Source organism: Protomyctophum parallelum, assembly GCF_964188405.1.
Source record: "Protomyctophum parallelum genome assembly, chromosome: 14".
Taxonomy (NCBI): Eukaryota; Metazoa; Chordata; class Actinopteri; order Myctophiformes; family Myctophidae; genus Protomyctophum; species Protomyctophum parallelum.
Genome location: NC_139709.1, coordinates 10,905,474 through 10,923,020, shown reverse-complemented (window position 1 = coordinate 10,923,020; position 17,547 = coordinate 10,905,474). Strand labels below are relative to the sequence as shown.

Here is a 17,547-nt window from a genome sequence, read left to right as displayed (position 1 = left end):
AATAAGTACTGATCTACAAACGAACATTGATTGTAGCTTGTATTTTAATGTTTGTCTTTCAATATTTTTATTATAGTATTTTTGTTATTTTTTGTTTTTTTGCGAGCCACACCGCTAGCCTTATATAATATTTATATTTGGGTACATTCTTACTTGTTCCCTAATGTTCTTTATTCTATTAACATTGTGTATGTATATTCAGTTAATTAATAAGTAATAAAAAATGCACGAAATGTGTAATAACAAACAAATACGTCAAGGTAGTCCCTTCCTTTTGAGGAAAAAGATCGTTGACGCCATCTAGTGGTGGACGCGTGAAAAGAAATCTTCGAGCATGTCACGTCTTCACATTTGGCAATGCCCCCCAGTGCCCACACAGGGGACAGGCCAGACTCGAGAGTAGAAGAATTCAAATATAAAAGTTGAATTCTTTGGTTAAAATAAGTGTTAAAAAACTCTATATTGTGATAGTACTCGATCATTGCTATAGAGTGTTTGTTCTAGGAGTCTCCATGTCTCTCCAGCTTTTTATTAAACAGAAAATGCAGAAACTGAAACGGAAACTGGGATACCACTATTATCCATCCATCCATCTTCAACCGCTTATCTGTAGTCGGGTCGCGGGGGCAACAGGTCCACCAGACCAGAGAGCTCCAGACTTCCCTCTCCAGAGCATGCAACATTAGTGACTTCCTCCTGGGGGATCCGGAGACGTTCCAAGGCCAGTGAGTCGATGTAATCCCTCCATCTGCGCCTTGGTCTGCCCCGGGGTCTCCTCCCAGTGGGACGTGCTTCGAGGACCTCCCTATAGGGAGACGCCCGAGAGGCATCCTAACTAGATGCCCGAACCACCTAAGCTGGCTCCTTTCCAGGCGAAGGAGCAGCGGTTCTATTCTGAGTCTCTCTTGTGTGACTGAACTTCTCACCCTATCTCTAAGGGACAGCCACCCGTTGGAGAAAACTCATTTCGGCCGCTTTATTCACAACCTTATTCTTTCGGTCATGACCCACACTTCATGACCATAGATGAGAGCAGGAACGAAAATTGCTTGGTAGACGGAGAGCTTTGCCTTCTGGCTCAAGTTGCTCAACTCTCTTTTATCCACTTTTATCCATCAGGATAAAGAAGTCAGTCAGGATACAGATTAGATTAAACAAGTGGAATTGTACGTGATGACACAAAGAACTGAGCAGACAAAATTGGAACTGGAACACTATAAAGAATTAAGCTCATAAATACTCTCTCCTGATTGGCTGACATTTTCACCTACATGAAAATGAATTTTCTGTTTAATAAATAAAAATCACACCGTGTGAACTGAGGGTTGCAACTCCCCCCCCCCCCCCCCCCCCCTCTCTCTCTCTCATTAGCAGGCAACAGTGCAACACTATCTCTCTCTCTCTGTTTCTGGCACAACCGCGCCACTTTTGCTCCTACTGGTACTCAAACATAAACAAAATAATCACTATAGGTTGGGACGGACATTGCTGTTCTTTGGAGTGGTTGCACCACTCAAAAAGTGTGTATGTGTGCGCGTGTGTGCGTGCGTGTGTGTGTGTGTGTGTGTGTGTGTGTGTGTGTGTGTGTGTGTGTGTGTGTGTGTGTGTGTGTGTGTGTGTGTGTGTGTGTGTTTGTGTGTGTGTGTAAAGCCGTGCATATCCACGGAAGAAATGCCAGTTTTCAAATCAGCCTCATGGTGGCGCTACAACAGGCCAAGTTGTGTCTCACACACACACGACGAGTGTGTGTGTGTGTGTGTGTGTGTGTGTGTGTGTGTGTGTGTGTGTGTGTGTGTGTGTGTGTGTGTGTGTGTGTGTGTGTGTGTGTGTGTGCGTGCGTGCGTGCGTGCGTGCGTGCGTGTGTGCGTGTGCTCGCTCGCTCCTCTTTGGGAATCGAAGTTCTAATCTACTCACTCACTGAGTGAGTAGATTAGAACTACTCTTAAGGCTACTGTTAAGGCTACTGAGTGACACTCAGTAGCCTAACAGTAGCCTACACTGTTAATTAAAGGCTTATTAGTATTTGACAATTGACATAATTTGTTCAATGACACAATGTTGACAAGGTCCTATATCAATCTTTATATTTAGTATTACAACAAATATATAGCTGCAGTGTACAATACATGCACTGACTTTGTTCAAAAGGGTTTCAGGCGAAGATGTAATAATCCTCGTCCTAATTAAGATAACAGTAGTCAGTAACACCAACCTAACCAGTCGGAACAGTTATGATCAGGATTCAGGATGTAGCCTATTCTGCGAACGAGAATGGCGAGTCTGTCTGTGAAATGTGAGCTGAACACTATAGTACACAACAGCCTATAGATATTGGTGCACTGCAGAGGGTAGAACGAAGCTATAGCCTAGTGTAGGACCTGTAGGGTATTGATTTATATAAGAGCTTCATGCTCTTGTATCGATTTTAACCGTTTACATGCCGCAGCACTAAGTAGTCAGTCAGTGCCAAAAGTGTTTTGTCGCGCGTCAGTGTGTGTGCGTGTGTGTGTGCGTGTGTGTGTGTGCGTGTGTGTGTGTGTGTGTGTGTGTGTGTGTGTGTGTGTGTGTGTGTGTGTGTGTGTGTGTGTGTGTGTTTGTGCGCCACTGTGCGGCCGCGGAACAGAACGTCCATCGCTGTTTGATGGACACAACACACTGGACCGGGACGGGACCACCCCACCCCTCCTCAATGCGGATGAGGTCTTCACAGATAAATATATCTTGTGCCCCCCCCCCACCCCTTCCCCCCCCCTCCTCCTCCTCCTCCCCCCGTTGGGTTCCCAACATCCACCAACTGGCTGCAGCAGCAGCGCCAAGCCCACTGCACTGTATAGCAGGGAACGCGGATGAATTAGAAACCTGCCTGTCAATACAACTCCTTCTCTTTTCATTTTACATCTTTGAGGAGTGAGGAGGCTGCGAAAACTCTTTATATGTCCATCATCTTGACAGAGTGAAACGGATACGACACAAGGTTAGTGAACTGAAAAAAGCAAGTGCTTTCTTATTGAAACCATATTGGTTTGAGTAAGTAAACACACATCAAATCAAAGGCTCATTCATTTTTTTACTTTATTTTATTTTATTTTATTTATTTTAGTAAGGATTCTTCGCATGAACAATGCCCCGCAGCATCTAGCACTTAATTTGTATGCTATGCACACCGCTGGTGTTCTCCATATGGGCTTGACAACTTCTTGGCATGGGGGGGCGACCACTAGGATTGCTTGTTCAACTCCCAGAACTTCAAATGATACTGCGACAAACCTATACGGTAGACATTTCCACACTGTAAATGAACAAATGTGAAGTTATTCCGCGTCCAGAGTTGAGAGACTAATATAAAACTCAAGTGATTTTTATTGGTTATATACCGATGCACCATTCTTGGTCATTCCAGGCACTGCAGTCTGCAGGCCAGGCAGTGCAGCTAATTATGCTCTGAAGTGGGTCCCTGGACGTTTTTTGTGTAGATCACATAGCAGTGCAGCTGCCCCGCTAAGGCCAACCAACTGCACAGGCAGGGCTAAAATAGGAAGAAGAGGTTGGGTTGCGCAGCTGACGGTGGCGATTCCGAGGAGAGGGAGACGGAGCGTTGCAATCCTATATTTAAAGTCCCCATGCATGGCCGCCCTGTCGCTTAGAAATGTCACTCAATTAAAGAGTTTTGGGCCAGTTGCTCTAACTTTAATTAAGGCCATTAGGCCAACATATTCATGGGACTGTACTGTATAGGGGACATTGAAATCAAGCATGAAGAAAAGAAAACGTGTCATGCAGTGGGCTAAATTAATTGTTTGGGGACTTTATGATCTTTAAATTATATGTATATTGAAATATTTATTTTCCCTAGCAGACCCTATGGTGCATGATTTGTATACACATGGGTTAAGTAATTTGATTTAATAAATGTGTGGATACAACTATTTAGCAAAGCAATGAAGGCATGCAAGGCAACACAACAAAACACAACACAATCTTCAATGTAATATTATAATTTATTGTTGTATTGCTTTGCTTTATTAATCAAATGGATAGAGGCTATAAAGTAATTTATATTAAGTATAAACTAATGCCTAGATCCAAATAAAACCATTTGTTATGGACACAGAATGTCTGAACATATAGCTACAAAGTCAGTATCAAAAGGCTTTTTCTTAAACAATGATAATATAATGATAATGCAGTAACATTGTAAACATACTTTAATATTTAGTCATGTCTTACAGATTGTACAAACAGGTTCCTGTCTATACTACTAGTGTGTTTGTCCTGTGTGCCTAATACTACTGTGTGTATTCTGTCAGGCCTAATATTGGCTTTTCATCCCAGGGCTGCTGAATAGAGTTGGAGAGTCAAAATGGGGATCAAGGCTGCTCTCCCCAAATATGAGCTGTATCTCTACACGGCTGTACTCTTCGGGGCCTTGACATGGGCAGGGAGTTGGATATTGGAAGCCTCAAGTGGTGAGTGGATGACACACATATACAGAATTCCTTTATTCCTGAAAGACCTGTTCCGGTATAGTGCAACTTTTTAGTACAACTGTCACCTAAAGGAATAGTTTGGGGTGGGGGAGTACACCCCAAACCATGCCAAGCCTATAACCACAGTACAATGAAAGCTAATAATAACTGCCCGGTCCAATTAGTGGCTTATCATATAAGCCGCTTATATGATCATTCTATGAGAATGAAAACATTACTGGAGAATTAGTTTTAGAGAACGTGTTTCATAGGCTGCGGATCGCAAACAGTCCTATATTATATGTGGACTATACTCTACCCAGCATTTACCCACATTTCGCATAATTCTGACAGTAAAACACTGCATGCCGCCAGGCTCTTCAAGGACTGAATCTGATTTACATGAAAGATGAATTATGTAAGCCAGTAGGAGGTGGATCTGGTTGCCACAGACAGAGTGCTGACAGAGAGGCTTACAGCACTGCAGGGAGGATCAAATTGTCATTGGTTTTTACTATTATGTCATTGCCGTCCAGGGGAAACCTTGTATGTAAAACAATAATTGATCCAATGTAGTTATTATTTAACCCATTTTGGACTGAGGGCGATTAAAAAAAAGGCTTCTAAATCCTAAAAAGAAATCTGAAAAACCCATGTTTCTATGTCAGTGGTGCTCAACCTTTTTCATGTCAAGGACCCCCAGAATTATCTCTATTGGGCCACGGACCTCCATCTCAAAATATGTAGTTTCAGGGACCCCCAGAAGCCAATATTTTAGTTAAAAATGTTCTCTCTGAAATATATATTCAAAGATTTGCGCCACATTTTCACGACATTTCAAAAATAGCAGATCTACAAGCTTGTATATCTGCTATTTTTCAATAGCTAAAGTATAACATAATGCTTAAAACACCAACAGGGGTTCCCGTTCAGAATGGGTTAAATAAATATAACTGTAAATCATGCACTTACTATAGTGCCTTTAATCCAAAGCGCTTTACAGTGTGAATTATATTCACCCATTCACACTCCAGGGCAATCAACCTGCTCATTGCAGTTATACGCTATTTTGTGCCTTGCTCAAAGGCCACTTCGACAAGGACACTTCGACACTATACAGCCAGGGATCGGACCAGGGACTTTCCGATTCCCATGCAGAACAAGTGCTTTTGTATAGATTTATTATTTGGTATTGTGCTCTGTTTACAGTGTCTGGGTTAGTGAATAAAAATGTCACAACACAGTGGGAAGTAATATATGCGGTGCTTCACACACCCATTTGTTGCAAATACTGTGTGTTAAAGATCATGACATGGCTGCTGTCTCTATTCCTCTCAATTAAATTAGTGGAATTCGTTGCAGCTGTGTACAGCTGTCCATGCCATATACTGTACATGCATATACATAGTACATACATACATTACATACATACATACACACACACAAACAAACAAAGTCAGACGTAGAAGCGACTGGTGCATTTAGGAATCAGACTGCAGTCTAAATAGCCATTTGGGTTGCTATGAATGCATTTTCTGTACACAGTGCACACCTGTGGAAAGGTTGTACATAATGTACAGGGACAACAACACAAACCTAGGAATGTATTTGTCTCTCTAATTGCTGCCTTACCTGTTCCAGTAGCTTACAGTTCAATCAGTTCAGTAGGGGATGATATCGTGATGTCACTATATCACTGTTTTTTTCTTTGGCACGTTTGACTGTCAAGGTTTCAGCCTCCAGGAAGAAACCCTAAATACAAAGGGAAGACATCATTGCACATAACAACCACACCGAGGGCTCTAATGAAGTACTGTCACCTCATGAACACATGAAAAACTGGAAAAATATAAAAATCTTCTAAACCATCTTTAACATTAACACAAGAGTGTTGCCAAACATGAACATAGCAACTACTAAGCCTCACATCATCAATAGATCCTACTGCTATAAGTTAACAAATGATAACATTTTATTGACTGTACGTTTAATATTAATATATAATATTTGTTAGTTATTCTGTAAAATCTTTCTCCTTACAGAGAACCTAAACAGGAAGGCCTTCAAAGAGCACGTGAAACCAGGATGGCATTATTTTGGCAGAAAGATGGCATGTAGCTCTTTTACCTTGTTCGTGTTTCTCTTTGTACTTTTCAATTAATTCCCAATGTCTTTTACTTCTGTTGTCACGTATATTATATTATGCGACGTATGCCTTTCACAGGATGTGTCCGACTTCGAATGGGCGATGTGGTTCTCTACATTCCGCAATCATATCCTTTTCGCTCTCGCGGGTCATGTGATTTTTGCCAAGATCTTCAGCCTGATTGCTACCAAGGTACGTGTGTGCATGAGTGTGGGACTATTTATAACACACACACACACACACACACACACACACACACACACACACACACACACACACACACACACACAATAATATATATTGTATAATGTATCTATCTGCATGTCTGTACATTTCTCCAATGAAAGTTAAAACACAGGTTCTGTGTGATGTGTTGTGTGTTGCATAATGCATGCATTGTGAAGTAGTGGACTATAGTTTATATAGAAGCATCTTTATCAACATTAGGCCAAGGAGTGCACAATAAATCATGAGAAGAGTCTATGTTGTATACTGCAATCAGGACATTATTTGTGTTCCAAATTCCTAATGTATTTAAAAAGAAAAGTACTCCATAGGGTAATGAGTCAGAGTTACTGCATAGTATCGCTGGCCTTATGGATAAACATGTAATAAAGTATCCATATCCCAAATGATTTTGCATTAACAATGTTTGGTTAAATAATAATACAAAATTGTGCCGTCCTTGCCCTAACACCTTTTGACTTGACGCATGTCATAGAAATATTTAAATGCAAAATGTGTATGTTCTTATGCTTTAACCAGCTAGTCCGGCTAGTCTGGCTATACAAAGCAGGCTCTACTGTTGGCCGTTATTTAGATTATTGGGAGAATATTCACTCCCTGCCCTGACCTGTCTTCCTCTCTACTCCCTCAAAGCATATAGATGTCTAGATCCCAACTGCTGATTAGTGATTAGAAGTTAAGATAACTCTGAGGCAGAGTGTGATTATTGTGGACATACTTGTTTGTGGAGATAGAAAAAGTACACGCGAGAGAGATGGGAGAAAGGGAGTTCTTAGGAGGCCCTCAGAGAGGAACTTTTACAGTAGAAAATGTCATTTTTATATAACATGCACGAGTTTATGATATAGAGTTAATGATGTAGAATAGATCAGCGGTTCCCAAACCTTTTTGGCCGTGCACCCCCTGTTACCTCCCGACCTAGCTGACGCACCCCCCACATGGAAATATAAATTGCATAAGCTATATAGAGACATATATTTCCTATTTATCCACATATATGCACAAATATGAACCTCAATATGGCATATATGCAGCATAGGCTATATTCTGCACATACTTGCCATATATTGGCATAATATGTTAATATATTTAAAATAAAATCATAGCACCACCATTAGCCTTTTCAGGTCGCTCACCCCCTAGAAGGCGCTCGCGCACCACAAGGGGTGCACGCACAACAGTTTGGGAACCACTGATATAGATGATCTATATTGCTGAGTGTGCCAATAATAACCTTTCAATAAATATGTGTGCATATTTAAAACAGTTCAAAATGTTTTAAACGTGTTTTCTGTCTTGTTTCATGATTGCAATGAAGATATTCAATATTGATGGATGTAAGGTAACATCAATAAACGTCATATGCATTTCTGTAACCCATACCATGATACATTATCATCTTTCTAACTAAAGCATTGATACATGGAAGGTATATTACTTTGTAACATTACACTAATCTGCTGTTCATCCTGGACCGACTCATCGCAGTAGTTGTAGTACTAACATCACTCACTGTTTGTAGTTCTGCAGTATGGATATATATATTGTATGGTACAAACGATGATTGTTCAAACACTACATTGACGTCGGCTCCTACTCACCCACAGCACAGACCCTTGATCTTCGGTCTGTACGGCGCTCTGGCCGTCCTGGTCACGATGGGCTGGACGTACGTGGCCCTGGTGCTGTCTCACTGCATCATACTCTACAGCGTCGCCCTGGTCAAGTCCAAGTGGATGTGCTTCGCTGCAGGCATGGCCACTTTGGCTTCCATCAAGCTAGAGCCATATAACGCCTGGCAGGTAGGTTAGCTCCTTGTGGTGGAATCCCAGTAAGCCTACGCTGAGCGTCGCAGTCCTGCCCCCTTTCATGACAACACCAGGCCCAGGAAATGAATCCCAATGCATTTTTCCCATAGACATTTCAAAACGTATTTATTTAAAGACCTTTTAAGCGTCGTACGAAGCCAACTCTTGTCGTGACAAATCATGACAACACACACAATATTTTGGACCAAACAAATAATTACAAAGAAGAAAAACAACAAAAAAAGTGTTGTAACCTGCCGTTTTTTTCTATTTTCTAATTATTTGTTTGGCCCGAAAAATGGTGTTTGTGTCATGATTTGTGACGACAAGAGTTGGCTTTGTCCAGCGTAAGCGTAAACGTCTTTAAATAAATACTTTCTGAAAAGTCTATGAGGAAAATGAACGGGGATTTATTTTCCGGGTCTCTCGAGGGGGCTGGACTGCGACGCTCTATACTTATGAACAGATTGCTGTTGTTACCTTTTGAAATTAAAGACTGGAAGACCGAAGCAACAAATTAAGCTGCTAGCTGTAGCCTTTTAATAGCATCTGTCGGCTAGATGTGGGTTGAAACTCGAAGTTGAATTCTATCTAGAGTGTCTGTACGATAGACGTTGAACATCTTCCTGTTTGATGTCTCTGGATCCATCTGTAGGAAGCCTTGGTGACCGGTTCGTTTGGCCTGCAAGATGTCCTGTTCTATGGAGGTCTTGGTTTCTCCATCTTTCGCGGTATGAGCTTTGCTTTGGAGAACTGCGAGAAGAAGGACGGCAACTACACCCTGGGTGACCTGCTCAAGTACAACTTCTACCTCCCTTTCTTCTTCTTTGGGCCCATCATGACGTTTGACCAGTTCCACGCTCAGGTGAGTTTTCCCCTCAAGGATTATGTTGAGGAATTGAAACTCATGCCGTCACTTTTCCTCACATCATGATAAGATGACACTACTGTAATCCATGCTTAGTCGGCCGTGTGTTTTAGCTGTGAGGTCATTTTTAAGGCAGCTGGCCAATACAGTATTTATAACGTGGTGACGGCTGACACACATTAAGATACCGTCACATTCTCTGCTCATATAAAGTGCAAACGGAGTCAGAGGACCGATCTTTAAAATCTAAAGGGTAAATTTAACTTGGTTTAGAACTTTAGTACAAATAAATAAAAGTTTAATAGCATATGTTGGCTTCCATGCTCTCTCTCTCTCAATCTCACTCTCTACTCTGAATTCTCTATAGTCTACATTATGGTGAAATTGAGTAGATTTCTATTTGTTTTATTTATCAGAGCATAGATAAGTATAAAATTAGCAGTAATTCAACGTTCTTTGTCCTCCCAGACTAACGTCCCCAAGCTGGCTCGTAAGGACAGGGAATTGTGGAACATCACCTCCTCGGCCTTGTTGCACCTGGGAGTCATTCTGCTGGTGGACGTGTTCTTCCATTACCTCTACATCCTGACCATCCCCAGTGACATGAAGCTGGTCAAACAGCTGTCTGACTGGTCCCTGGGTCAGTGTGATGTTATTAACCCATTTAGACCATGGGTTTTCAACCACTGGTGGTCCGTGAAGGTATTGCATGTGGTCCCTGACCATGTATTTAGTAATGTAGGAAAGGGAAGATTTGTATTTTAATTTATTGTATTGACCACAAGTTGAGAAACAATGCAGTAAATGACGTGGTGACGCATACGATGACGCTTGATCGATGTTGTCAGTTACTGGGAAGTCGGACGTCAAGAACTTCCACAGAAAAGGGAGATAGAATCTCAAAGGAAACTGTACCGGTTTGCCTGGTTGAGTCACCATTATAAGGAAATGTGCCCATAATTAATTGCATGCGTCTGCTCGCTCATACATACAGTAAGTTACAATGAACAGCAACATGATTTTAATATGGAAGGTTAATTTTCCCCCCACACCACACCCATATCCCCCCTCCCAACACAACAGTGGTCCCCAGGTTGATTCTCAGTCAGGGTGGTGGTCCCTGGTTCATAATCAGTTGAAAACCCCTGATTTAGACCATCCCCAGTGACATGAAGCTGGTCAAACAGCTGTCTGACTGGTCCCTGGGTAGTGTGATGTTATTAACCCATATAGACCATGAAGCTGGTCAAACAGCTGTCTGACTGGTCCCTGGGTAGTGTGATGTTATTAACCCATATAGACCATGAAGCTGGTCAAACAGCTGTCTGACTGGTCCCTGGGTAGTGTGATGTTATTAACCCATATAGACCATGAAGCTGGTCAAACAGCTGTCTGACTGGTCCCTGGGTAGTGTGATGTTATTAACCCATATAGACCATGAAGCTGGTCAAACAGCTGTCTGACTGGTCCCTGGGTCAGTGTGAAATGTCTAGGAATAATTACTGTGTGGTTCTTAGCCACCGGACGTGTTTATGGCAGAATAGCAATCTTGACTTCCAAAACTAGGACTCAGGTTGTAATAGACTGTAAAAGTGTGCCGGGCCGTTACTTGTGACCCAGATGAAGCATCATGAGACTTGTAGGAACACAGAGAAGAGATAAAGGTGTTCATCATATCATAAATATTGTTGTTTCTATAGAATATAATAACTATCAACCGAACAGCACGTCAAAATCATGATATCTGTAAAAGTTTTATCAGGCATAGAATTTTACAGCTATAATATTGAAGTAAGGAAACACTATAAAGAGTGACGCTGTACCTTCCTTCATTAAGGTTTCATGGAGCAAAATAGAAAATTCAGGGCTTAAAGCCAAAAAAGAAATCCCATGACTGAACAAGATTTTTTGCAAATCTGCACTGATCTCGTTAAATGACCCCTATGAAATCCGTCCCCAGGACTGACAACTTTAAGCCCTGAAAATTACATGGATAAATTATTTAGATTTTTTAGAAATCACACTTGTGTGAAGTGAGGGGCGCTCTTACATCATCGTACAATACATCATCATACATCAAATTCCGTGCTCAGCCAATCAAATCATCTCAATTTACAATTTACAATTCAGGCATTTAGCAGACAGTCTTAATCCAGAGCGATTTACATTAAGCAAGAACAAAAAGCATGGCAATACATTACATAAATAAAAAGTTATCATGAAACATGCGTAAGCTAAGAACGTAACAGTGGAATATCTATATAATCAAACTATACATATAATAATAAACTATACATATATACTATACTATGCTATACATATGTACTATGAAGTGCTATATGACTACATACAAAGTACATACATACATGCTATAAGTCTGTATCAAATGCTATCTAAGTCTACAAAAAGTGCTATCTAAGGGGGTAGGGTAAGTGCTATGGGCCATGGTGGAGTCTGAAGAGGTGGGTTTTCTGACTACGGCGGAAGATTGGGATCAAATGTGGTACACTCGAACACACAAAGCTGGGCATAGGAGGGGCTGGCACTCCTCAAAAACAAAAAAGGTACAAAAGGAAGTTATGGTAAATAAAAAACAGCAACATAATTCAGTCTTTGTCTCATTATGACAGGTGGTCTGGCCTACTCCAACCTGGTGTATGACTGGGTGAAGGCGGCGGTCATGTTCGGCATCATTAACACCGTGTCCAGACTGGACCACCTAGACCCCCCTCAGCCTCCCAAGTGTATCACCATGCTCTACGTCTTCGCTGAAACGTAAGTGTCCATGGGAACCAATTAAGAGTAATTGATTTAGTATGATAATGGATCTGTTTTTTTTTACATATTTTCCGATGGGGGTTGCCCTACACATATAATTCTGTGGGTCCTTGACATGAAAATGTTTGAGAACCACTGACAGAGACATAGGGTTTTTCCGAAAACTGTCAGGATTTAGAAGACATTTGTAGAATCGTCCTCAGGTCTAAATGGGTTCTTAACTACTTTCAAACTGGTGTCCTTATTTCGGGTCATGTCATTGTAGGCGATAATGTTCAAAGGTTTTCAAAAATGTTCAAAGAAAAGTGGTTAAGAATACATGCTAACGCCGGTAGATGTTTTCCTGAATCCATAACACTGAAATTCTGTCATGACATTAACAACATTATGTGTTCCTCTTATAGGCACTTTGACAGGGGTATCAACGAGTGGCTGTGCAAGTGAGTGTTTGATTGAACTGAACAACAGATATTACATTCTCAAATTGACATTGAAAGCGAATAGTGATGCTTCTTCGTTAAATTGATTCCTCCCAGTTTGGTTGAGTATATGTTCCCTTGTTGTTTTGTTCAACAGATATGTCTACGATTACATCGGCGGTAATCATGACCAGATCTTCAAGGAGCTGCTGGCAACCATCGGAACATTTGCTGTCACCACCCTGTGGCTCGGACCGTGTGAACTGGTGTACCTCTGGTCCTTCTTCAACTGCTTTGGTCTCAACTTTGAGCTGTGGGTGGCCAAGCTTTTCTCCTTTCCTCCATTCTCCTCTATTGAGGTGAGCAATGCATCATAAAAAAATCAAATGAAAAAAGGCATATTTCGTGTGTGGGTGCGGGCAGGCGTGCATGTCTCTGTGTCTGTGAATCTGCAGCTAATCTTTCTAAACTGCTGCTGGACTGATCAGTCCAAAGTTCTTCAACATAATGTTTTATACTTTTTGAAATATTTATCTTACATTTTATAATGGAACATGTTCAACATGGAAGTCAATGGGACTCTGATCGGGCTGAAAACCTGCTTAGATTTGGGGCAATACGTCAACAATTATGTCATAGTAGATGTCTGTCGTCAAGATACATATAATTTGTTTAACTCTTGAAAGTGTAAAATGAAACCAAATGGACCCATAATGGTTTCCTTTTTCACTCTCAAGAATTAAACATCTAATAGGGTCCATTTGGTTACAAACTCTCCTTCCTTTAGCTGGGGGCCACTTGGAACCCCCTCAAGGACCACTGGTTGAAAACCACTGGAATCTATACACACTGTTCAATACAATGTATTCAATTCTCCTGTCTCTCATCTGTCTTCAGAATCTGATGGGTGAAGGCATGTCACGCAGAATCAGGGGTGTGTTCAACGCTGGCAACTTCTGGCTAATTATCCTGTTCAACGTACTGTCTCTCAACAGTCTGGAGTTTGCCAAATTAGTGGCAAAGAGGCTTCTTTTCAAAGGTGAGAAACTCGTTGGATATAGTGAACAGGGACAAGGTTTCTATTCAGAGTCAATGAAAGTTTATCGCCGGGTATTCAAGTTACTTGATTCAATACTTAGACGACGTGTCATATTGTTATATTGTCATATTGACACATCCCCTAATAGCTCCTATATAATTTCATTCAACTTCAAATTGCACAATTTCCAGTCTATAAGATTAACCATGTTAGATTCATTGAAAACATGTTCCTAGTTCTGGTGATTGATTGATTGATTGATTGACATTGTCGATCTAATACATGAGGACAATTCCATTTTGAGTGGTGCAACCACTCCTACAACCAGCAATGTCCGTGTCCGCCTATGTGTATCTGAGCACGAGTACTATGTGTATCTGAGCACGAGTATATGACTATTTAGTACCAGTAGGGGCGCTGTTTGCCAGAAACACAGAACAGTGCACAGATGGTTTAGTGCACTGTTCCGTGGAAGAAAATACAAACTCTTCACTTTGCTACATTACTAAATGCATGGTCAGGGACCACATGCAATACCTCCACGGACCACCAGTGGTCCACGGATCACCTGTTGAAAACCCCTGGACTAGATGCAAACATTACATGACAGAAATATTAACATAATAAAATAACGAATCAAGAAATGACGGTCTCCTCCTCGTTTTGCGGTAACGCTCACTGAGTGGCAAAAAACTACTTTCTGGCCTTGACAGCCCATTCATCCAAACAGAAAAGTCCTGTCTGATTGCAACAATGTTAAACTCACCAACATTGCAGCTGTACGAAAAGCTTGAATTATCCTCTATCTGCAAAGTTTTTGTTTCATAAAAATCCACCATAGAAACGTTATGAGCTACTTTCTGTCAAGAATTTCCCTGCATTTGATTATTATTTTTGTATCAGAGTTTGGAAGTGCTGTTTTCAATAACACAACATTTTGCTGCCTCCTGCATTATGTGACATTTAGAAACAGGTGGTACGCAAGACGGTTGAGTGATTTCCAACGAGCGCTTCCAAACTCCAACACTCCATCCATGCTGCTCAATGTTTTGCCACTCAGTCTAGATGAGGGGGGCGTGTCCTGATGGGAAAAGCATGCATGTGCATACTCTCTAACTCTATATCAGTCTCCAGAAGCCAGGGGCATGTCAATTAGCACTCAAAAGCCCAAATAAATGTCCTCATTGTCCTGAAATGCCACCACCTCTTCGGTTCCACCCAGGGTCGGACCTTACATAAGGGCAATTTGGGCACGTGCCCAGGGGACCTTGGGCATCAGGGGGCCCTCCAAAAAAACAATCCAACCATTTTGTTATCTATTCAAAATGAGTCAAAATGTGTGTTTTGATGATGAGAATGCAGCTGGAAAGTACAATTGTGTGTAAAGCAGCAACAATGTGCTACTGTTGTTCAAGGTGGGTGGGCCACACTGGGCCGTGTGAGGTCGGGTGACAGACAGGTGGAGAGGTGATTCTGTTTGTTACTGCCTGGCTAGCTGTCACTCTGGGGTGGGGAGGCGGCCGGGAATAGGCCAGAGAAACGACCCAAAAAAAAAAACCCTGCACAAAACCGCAAAAGATTTCGCGCACGGGTCCACGCGTGCGGGGGCCCTTCGAGCTTCAGCGCCATGGGGCCCTTCAGAGGTGCTAAACCCAGCCATGAAGATCCACCACTTCCATCTTCTTCTTCCCTCTCTCCAGGTTTCCCCGTGTCGACCCTGTCCGTGTTATTCGTGACCTACTGTGGTGTGCAGCTGGTGAAGGAACGAGAGAGAACCCTGGCCCTGCAGGAAGAGGCCGAGGCGGAGGCGGCGAAGCCGATAGACGTTGCCAAAGAGAAGGCAGAGTAAAGAAATGAAATGAAACGGAGGTTGAAAGACTTTAACTACAGTATACGACAGCCTGGTCCTCGGAATTGGACTGAAACCAGATGACTAAGTCTTGCTTACAAGTCCACATTTGTTGCTTTTGTTTGTCAGAAGCAAAGGGTTTTGAACTGTGAAATGTCCTGAAGTGCCCTTGCTGTGGATTAGCCGCCACATGTTCTTTGGCACAAAGCCCACTAATGGTGCATTTTGTATGTTATGGTGTAATGGTAATGGTATCATTTATAATGTATCCAAAAACAGATATTTGATTATCAGATCATAGGCATGGAAAATATATTTTTAAGACAGAGATAATAATATATTGATGATGACGATGCAGTACTGTAATGGAACTCCTACTAGGTCCTTTTTCGATTGTTGTTTTTTGAATCTATTTTTAATGTACTCAAATTATGAGGATGTTCATACTTTCTTTTTGAGTTGAGGGTGCCTCAATTTTTACCTCAGACAATTAAACCCAAGTATTACAACTCTTATATTTTCAAAAAAGGTTTTAAACTTGAATAAACTCTAAACAAAGGTGACACTTTCACATATTATTGCATAATCACATAGCGTTTTCTGCTCAGACGACTGTCCGCCCACCATAATTTATCGTCTGTCGGCTACTGCGTCGTATCTTTGCTCTACTGTTTCAAAAAGCAGAAATGCAAATCCTGCTGCATATGTTAACCTGTTACGCCCCAGGTGGGTCCAGGGGGAAAATCTGCAGAATCAACAATTGAAATTGCAGATTAATTACGTCTCTATTGATTTATTGAGTGCTGTTCAGAGGTAAACAGCCATTGCCCTCGCCGGCAGTGCACTTTGAACTTGATATAGAACATACTGACACTGAGTGATGTTTCCATTTAGTGATGTTTCCATTCAAAATTGAATTCAGCTCAGCTGAAGCACTGAGACCCACACTGAACACAGCATGGCTCTCTCTCTCTCTCTCCGAATGAGAGAGAGAGAGAGAGCGCATGGCTGCTTTACGCCGACTATCGTTATCTCGTACAAGAGATTGGGTGTGACTGACATTTCTGCATTATCTACCCCCTCTCACATGAGATGGAAACGTACATACATGCCACTGAGGCCGGGGCAACTGGGTTTGTTGTTAAAGGTAACAGCCACAGCATAGCAGGGAATAATATGGCCATTTATGGGCCAGCTGCACTCTGCCTGTGTCCTAAAAAGTCTGCTGTGTGTCTTCCACAGACACACAAAGAAATCCCTGCTGACAGCTATTACTTTTTTTTTCTTTCTTTTTTTTCTCTCCTTTTTTCCAGGTTTCTATTTTTAAACACATTTAACACATCAATCATCACTTCAAAAGAGAATGTTTTGGTTCTGATGGGTTCCATTTGTTACAATCCCACATGGAAAGAAAATATATGTACATATATATTTTTTTAAATATATGCCACCTATATGTACCAACATATATGCACATATCTACATATATGTCTCTCAACATATATGTGGCATATATTGGCATATATGTTCATATATTTCCTTTCCATCTGGGAAGATGAAAGAATTAAAAACCTGTTGGAATAACAATGTCTGAGTAATTGTTTTACACGTAGACTGAATTGTCAGTGTCTCAATATCGCTAACAAATAGCATAAAAGGTTTGCTGTACTCAAAAGTTGTTTAATGGCAAAAAACTAAATCCACAGGAATGTTTGTATCTTAGGCCTATAACAAAAGTGAAATAATATTACCGTATTATAGGGTCAAGCCCGAAGGGCGTAGACCCCTTATTGTTTCCGTACAGATTCCACCATTTATAGCAGTTTTGGCAGTTCTGTGCTGTCGTTTTCCATGAAATTCGGCAATATGGTGGAATCCCTCAGGAACTGAAGCTCACAGTCATTCGTCAAAAGAGTCCCCCCAATGAG

At 41.4% G+C, this 17,547-nt stretch overlaps 1 protein-coding gene across 2 annotated transcripts; it reads left to right on the top strand.

Moving 5' to 3' along the window:
* Nucleotides 1-2,797: 2,797 nt before the first annotated feature.
* On the top strand, nucleotides 2,798-16,182 carry hhatla (hedgehog acyltransferase like, a). Of its 2 annotated transcripts, none has more exons than XM_083782889.1 (12): nucleotides 2,798-2,974; nucleotides 4,333-4,466; nucleotides 6,509-6,576; nucleotides 6,691-6,804; nucleotides 8,466-8,660; nucleotides 9,322-9,531; nucleotides 10,003-10,174; nucleotides 12,165-12,309; nucleotides 12,717-12,752; nucleotides 12,889-13,090; nucleotides 13,629-13,770; nucleotides 15,471-16,182. In XM_083782889.1, exons 2-12 carry the CDS (start codon nucleotides 4,361-4,363, stop codon nucleotides 15,617-15,619), a joined length of 1,539 nt encoding a protein of 512 aa, XP_083639015.1. In that variant the 5' UTR covers nucleotides 2,798-2,974; nucleotides 4,333-4,360; the 3' UTR covers nucleotides 15,620-16,182. The 2 variants fall into 2 exon arrangements, with proteins under 2 accessions (XP_083639015.1, XP_083639014.1); XM_083782888.1 differs by having other exon boundaries at nucleotides 4,308-4,466.
* The last annotated feature ends 1,365 nt before the right edge of the window (nucleotides 16,183-17,547 follow it).

Excerpts from the sequence above, each read along its gene's own strand:
- hhatla (XM_083782889.1), top strand. The coding sequence starts at position 4,361 with ATGGGGATCAAGGCTGCTCTCCCCAAATATGAGCTGTATCTCTACACG. Across the intron at positions 4,467-6,508 it reads GATATTGGAAGCCTCAAGTG|AGAACCTAAACAGGAAGGCC; the intron begins GTGAGTGGATGA and ends TTCTCCTTACAG. Across the intron at positions 12,753-12,888 it reads ATCAACGAGTGGCTGTGCAA|ATATGTCTACGATTACATCG; the intron begins GTGAGTGTTTGA and ends TTTGTTCAACAG.